Below are 7,195 nucleotides of genomic sequence, written 5' to 3'. Positions count from 1 at the left end.
ATAAAATTAAAATATGTTATAGTAGATGTTTAATTTTTAGTATACAAATTGTTTTTTTATCTGTAATTTGTTAAAATGATATCTTCTGAAATATTTTATATGTACATCCCTCAAGAGCTCACCAAAATGCATTAAGCGACCTTTCAGTCAAAATAATTGCCCACCCCAGTCTAGGTAAATAAGGTACTTATCAAGCTAAAGTATACTGAGTAGCTCCACTATATGAATGACCTTCAGTTTCCTGATCCAGCAGGGGCTGGCATGCCTTACATCTTACAAGTAACCATCTCTCTGTCCCATCCCAGCAGCAACATTAGATGTAACTCATTTTCCTAGGCGCATAAGGATAGTAGGCTATGATGTAGGGGAACTGAAGCCCTAGAGCACGATTGGAAAGGGAAACTGAGCATGGTAAATTTTTAAATTTCTGACTGAGTGATGATTTGTGGTCTCACTTGCAGAAGTTTGTCAGTGGGAACCTATCTGAATGCAAGAATTGTCCTTACGCACATCCTGTAAACATAAAGAAAGCGTAGTATTCTTGTAAACCCTTCTCAAACTCTGGCTTTGAATATGTTTACACATTAGTAATAGCTTCTAGTCTTTGTTCATCTCTGTCCTCAATGTCTTAGGTAGGGGATCAGCAACCTTTTAGGAGCAGTGAGCTGAAACAAAACAGCTCGAGCTGAGGTTGACTGCCACTTGTGACCCAACCTCCACTGTCACACCTTCTGCCACGTATTTTTTTTTGCCCCATCACCACTAGGAACCACCATGCCCACAGCCCAGTTACTGCTGAATGGCCACTGCTGTCCCAGCTCTGTGGGCTGGATAAAAATCATTTAGGCTGGATCTGGCTTACAAGCCATCGGTTGCCAAGACACTGTCCTACAGATTTATGCTTCTGTGATTGGAAATACAATTACAGGGAAAGGGAGATACAAATAATAGATGAAATAAAAAGTTCATTATGTAAAGAATTTGAAATCTGCATAGAAGTATTCACAATCATGGGTATAGAAGTGAAACCCAGAAGTTTTGAAAATCTTGTCTGATGCTTTTTTGGAAAAAAAATTGTAATAGTTACATCTGAAAGAAGCTACTGAACAAAATCTTAACTCTGTTATGCTTCCATTGGGAGGCATTCCAGTTCCCTCAGCTGGCCACAGTCTGTGGAAGAAAAACAGTCTGAGTCATACCAGAAATGCAACACTTAACATTATAAGAGAAAAAAGGCAAAGGAGGAATAATATGAAATGTGAATTAATTTTTGGCAGCTGGCTTAACTCAAACTGTGTGTGTGATGATGCGTGATCATTGAAGGCCAGGATCTGCCACTGCTTTGCACATACTTATAGCAAGCAGCTCCATTGCTTTTTTTTTTTCCATAGGGGAGTGGGGGAAAGTCAAAGCAATCCATTTTGATTCTGATCGTAGATCAGATCAGCTGCTTGAGATTGTTTTTATACACATCTCAAAGGACTACAAGTTACTTGCTGTATACTTGGTTCCATCAATATCTGGTCTCTTGCTGGGAATCATTCTTGAAAAATACCAAAACTATCCTTTTCTAAAACCTCCAGTGCAAATACTCTAATAGACCTTGGTTGCCATTTATTTTTCCTGTTATTGTAACTGTCTCCTTTTTGGTTTTTCCACCCCTCCTAGTCTGTATAAAATGCTGTTTATGTAGTCCTCTTCCTTTTTGTGTCACTTGACCCAATTTTACAAAGTTTACAACGTCACATAAGATTTTTAATTAGGAGAGAAATCACTGGAATATTGATATTTTAAGTTAGGTCAGTGAAATGAGAGATGCATTAAAGTTAATTTAATGGTGACAGGATACCTTGTCTGCTTGATGCTTAATTTAAGTATATTTCTGTTATCTTAATTATATTCTGGTGATAGTAAAGAAAGAAAATAGTAAAAAGTATTCTGGCAGTCTTGCTATACCTGTTTTATCTGTTTAGATCAGATTAGATTTTTTAAAATGTACCTAAGGGTTTTTTTTAATTATTATTCTGCTAGTTATTAGCAGAGACAAGACAGGATATCCGAAAGAAAGAAGACGCGATTAAAGAGAAGATCCGTTTTTTGGCAAATGAGACAGGAAATAATATGGAGTATGAAAAGAAAATTGCTAGTACTGATCGGCAAGCTGCCAAGCTCCGGATGGAGTACCAAAATCAAGATGCTAATCGAGTTCAGCTCCAGGATGAGGTAAACCTGCCAGTTTCAGACCAAATAAACAGAAACATGTCTAACTTTCACTTGAAATGAAAAAAATCTGACAAAGAGAGACAAAAGTATTCCGTCTTCTCATGCATTTTTCTGGTACATCCCTTATGTTGGAACAATGCTTGCCACTATCAGGACAGCAGCGTATATTGGAATGTGAATCCTGACCTCGAGACTTTGGCTATGGTAGCACAACAGAGGAGGATCATATAGTTGTTGAAAAAAAAGGGATTGTTTTTTTTCACTTGACAGTCTTCATATGGCTGGCACATATGCAAAGAGCTCTCTTCATTGTGTAGGCACCACTGCTAAAGGGAATAATGCCACACTTCTATCGCCACAAAGCTAGATCCACCCATGATACCAATTATTGGATCTACAAGAGCCCTCATGCTCACATTGAGCCTTACAAAATTAACAAAGCTCTCTGCAGATTTAGGAGTTCACTGACACGTGTGCTGTGCCAAGAGAGAGCCTTTAGCTGTTTCCCCATTTGTCTTGTTTTCTTGGTAATTAAAAATGTTTTAAGCCACATATGCAATTGGCACAGCCAGTTTATTAACATTATTGGCTATGTTGACTTGCACCAGTTGAGAATCTGGAACATATTTATCTTCCATTTAGTGAAAATACATTTTTTAATGTCTAAAATAAACTTGGTGTTGTAGAAACAGAGATGTGTTAGCAATATTAACAAACCTCCTGAAGTTTCTGATCAGGCAGTAAAAGTTGGTTTGTTTCTGTATTTGTATTGCTGAGTAGTAAGTAGGACTTTTGAAAATTGCTTAGTTAGAATGTACTACAGTATGCTAGAGTACAAAACAGAATAAGCAACTCTTATTTAACTAATTATTAGCTGGATACTTTAAAAACCACAGTGGACAGGACTGCTTCTGATTTAGAATCTATGAGAACACGAGTAACCAATCTGAAAAAAGAAATTCAAGAAAAAAACATCAGGTAAGAATGACAAGCTCTTAATTTTTTTTAAGTATGCAATATAATCAGACCTTTGATCAAATAATTCTTAACAAGGAGCCTTACATTATTTTGGTTTCACAGCTGGATCATTCTAGATACTCCAAATTATACAGCCTTCAGATACTCAATGTAATTCCTAACTCTGGAGAAAAAGTTCTGGTTTGGGCCCAGGCTATCATAATTTGTAAATTAAATAAAAAGTGGTGGTAATGGATAGTAACCAATACAGTTATCTCCAAGGAAGCTACGTGAATAAATACAAATCTATACTCCATGGTTACTTCCCTTTTATTTAAATGAATATGAGACAGTATTTTGGTTAGATTTCTCAGTCAATTGTATTAAAGAGTGTTGAGTAGTGTGTTATGTGTGCCTCTCACTTTAACTCTTTATACCATGTAACTTTGTTTAGGCTAAGCCTTCTTAAAGATCAGAATATGAATCTTTCAAATAAACTGAAGTTTGTGACTGAGAAGACACTGAGCTTAGAAGAAAAAGCTTTTAGGATGGAAGAAATTCTGAAAGAAGAAGAGAGAAATGTGAAGGTAAAGACTCTTAACACTACTTGAAAATGAGAATTTGTATAGACTTTATACATGTGTCTGGGGCAATCATTTGTGTGGATTCAAATATAATTATTAAGATGGCCTGCCTCAGGTTTTTTTTAAGTAAACAGGAAACCATTTGGTTGTATTTGGATGGCAAATGTTTAAGAAAAGCCTCAGTGTCACAAGAGATAATTAGGGTTGTTGGTTGTAGCCATGTTGCTCTAAGGACACAGCCAGATGAGGTTCTTTGGGTAGATGTGATATATTTTATTAGACTAACTAGTTGGAAAAAATGTTCTTTGCAAGCTTTTGAGCACAAACACCCTTTTTCAGGCATAGGGGTTTACAAGAGGTAATTGCATTTTGCAGAGCTTTATTATTTCAAAATGTTAGATTTGTGCCTAGAAGTGGAACCAAGAATTTTGCAGTTATTTGTGACATGAAATTAAGTTCTCTGCCCAGCTCTACTGGGAGCCCTTACTTCTAAACAGTCTGTCCTGGTGGGCTGGTCCAAAGCTTAGGAGTCTGGTGTTCCAGGCTCTCAGCTTTCTAGCAGCATATCGTGTGAACTTCCAGGCAACCAGGAGCCAGGAAGGAGGGTTTCCAGGTGGGCAGGTGGCCGAGCAGAATTCTGCTAAACCTACCTGATGTCCTTTAGAATTTCAACAAAATTGACGCCCTTCAGCAAATTCTGCTAAAATTCTCAAATTTTTCAAACCACTGTACCTGTTACATTCTGCCTGTCAAAATACACCTGATATTACAAAAAACTCTAATCCCTTTTGTAAGATTGAGCACTATTAAATAATTGCTATGGTTCGTTTAAAAAATGAGTGCAGTTCAGTGGTAACTACAGGTCTACATGTGGATAGTAGCTTGCATGCACTCAGTAAATTTGGATATTTCTCTAAAATTGTACATACAAAAACACTTGATAAATGGAGGATCATCATTATTACAACATAGCAAAATGTCAGTATATTATGATCTTTTAATATTGATCTAGGATCTTTTACAGTCTCCAGAATTGTGATCATGGTTGCAGACTGCTCAGTAAATGCAGGATTGTAACAGCTGTCATCCAGACTTTCCCAAAGTTGAGAAGAAACTTCAACCTTTTTTCTAATTGGCAAATAATTCCTTTCAAATTAGTTAATATTGAGTATCTGACTGATGTTGACTTAGAGACTATTGGGTTCTCTAAAGCTTTTCTTGTCATGAGTGTAAGCTGACTGCACTACACAAAAATGGAAGAGCAGGTGTTCCCAAACAAGTGACAATAAAACTAGCCCACACATTTTGTTTCTTCCAGTTATTTTCCCTCTGTCTGACTTAATTTTCAAGCAATAGCTGTATACAGTACTGTCCTTGTGATTGGTTTGGGGTGCTCTTTTACAAACCTAGTAACTTTCTAGCACATTAACTATGCACTTTTAAACCGTACTTTGAATGTAAGTATAGAAATTGGAAAAATGACACCTTTGTTACTTATGAAGAGTTTTAAAGCAAACCCTGTAACTTAAGAAAATTCAGTATTACAGAGAATGTGAATGCAAGATGGGATGATATAACATTTCTGCAAATTTAAAACCAAAATTGTTTCCCTCTATATTTGTTACTAGGATGGCTAAACTGTTGCCAGGTCTTCTTTACTCCAGCATGTAAATATGTGGCAGATAACCTAAGATGACACTGAGTTTGGCAGCTTTACAACCTGAGGGTCATATTTTAATGATGAGCTGTTCTTGAAGAACGTCTGTAATGTATTAGTCAGAAGTATGCCTTCCATCACCATTCAATAAGCCTGTCTATTTGTTGCATCTATTAATTTACTGTGAAAATACAGTTAAAGGACCAATGTAGATAAAAATCCCACTTGCCAAGTTCCTCAAAGACTTCAACCACATTATGACAAAATACTGTTGCAGGAGTGAATCTTATTTAACATCAATTTGTGTAATTTGAGGACATCTTTTGGAAGCAGTTTAGTTTAAGTCAAGTCACTTGGAAATATAAAAGCCTTAGTTGCTAAGAACCAGATTCTCATCCCATTTTATCTGACAGTAGTTTTGCCATCTTTGCTATTAATTCTAAAAGTTGCTCCAAACTGGAAACATTGATATAAAAAACAAAAACAAGTATTAAAAAAACTTTAACCACCCCCCACTGCATCTGTTAAGACTTAATTTAAAACCCATTGAAGATATTAAACACAATAGAAAGAATTTGGAAAGACTTTGGATCAGGTCCTTTCTTGCTCCCCTTGAGCTCAGGGCTTTTCTTTTCCTGTAGGAATTATTCCAGATGTTTAAAAAAAAAAAATCTTTCAACCCAGATTCCTGCCCACAAGTAAATTCTCAGGTCATGGATAGGCATTACATTTGTAGCACTAAGTGCACCCTTATGGCACTGCAAAAAAGCAAGTGTACAGCTGTTCAAGTACTAAAAGCATGGTGAAACCGCCACAGTCTTACCTCTTTCAAATTGGAGCTTCTTGGCATCGCTTTTTCTAGCACTGTGGTTAACACCTGTAACTGTTACACACAGTGCTATAAGACGTGGCTTGGTCCTCCAGCATCCCCAAAGACTTTGCATCTTGTCCCTTACGCATGGCTCCAGCGATTCTGTCCATGACTCGCACCAAACTTTACTAACCCAGGGAAGTGGTGCTAAGCTCATGTATCACCATACTGACTTGCTGCTTGGCACTTTCTTGGTGAACAAGATTAGAATCCTTCCCAATCCATGTGAAATCTAGTTTCAAGCTGTTCCCAGAATACTGGAAGAAGGCCAATGTCCTGCCTATCTTCAAGAAAGGGAGGAAAGTAGACCCGGCAAACTACAGGCCCATCAGCCTGACCTCTATCCTGGGGAAGGTCTTGGAAAAGATTATCAAAGAGGCCATCCTTTAACAGACTAGCTGATGGCAATATCCTGAGGGATACCCAGCATGGGTTTGTTGCGGGTAGGTCTTGGTTGACCAATCTCATTTCCTTTTACAACCAGGTGACCTATCACCTGGACAAGGGGGAAGAGATTCATGTCATATATCTTGACTTTAAAAAAGCCTTTGATCTGGTATCCCATGATCACCTCTTGGCAAAACTGGCTAACTGTGGCCTTGACCTCACCACGATTCGCTGGCTGGGGAATTGGCTTCGCGGCAGGACCCAGAGGGTGGTGGTTGACGGAAGCCAATCATCTTGTTGTGTGGTCACCGGTGAGGTCCCTCAAGGCTCTGTCCTAGGGATGTTTAACATCTTCATCAATGATGTGGACATTGGTGTCAGAAACTGACTGGCCAAGTTTGCCAGCGACACCATACTCTGGGGTAAAGCATCCACACCTGAGGACAGCAGGGTGAGGCAGATCTTGACAGGCTCGTGAAATGGGCGGACGAGAACCTGATGGTGTTCAACACTGAA

General features: G+C 38.1%; 1 protein-coding gene across 1 annotated transcript in view; it reads left to right on the top strand.

Moving 5' to 3' along the window:
* The window catches only part of CCDC39 (coiled-coil domain containing 39), a 41,327-nt gene that overhangs the window by 8,343 nt on the left and 25,789 nt on the right, over window positions 1-7,195 (top strand). The window contains exons 7-9 of the mRNA XM_019503346.1: window positions 2,032-2,223; window positions 3,098-3,201; window positions 3,635-3,767. Coding sequence (XP_019358891.1) covers window positions 2,032-2,223; window positions 3,098-3,201; window positions 3,635-3,767 — 429 coding nt within the window. The remainder of the gene's footprint in view (window positions 1-2,031; window positions 2,224-3,097; window positions 3,202-3,634; window positions 3,768-7,195) is intronic.

This window comes from Gavialis gangeticus, unplaced genomic scaffold (genome assembly GCF_001723915.1).
Source record: "Gavialis gangeticus isolate Ggan-Ray unplaced genomic scaffold, GavGan_comp1, whole genome shotgun sequence".
NCBI classification, from domain to species: domain Eukaryota; kingdom Metazoa; phylum Chordata; order Crocodylia; family Gavialidae; genus Gavialis; species Gavialis gangeticus.
The sequence above is the reverse complement of the archived record's forward strand: the minus strand, read 5'-3'. Positions and strand labels throughout refer to the sequence as shown.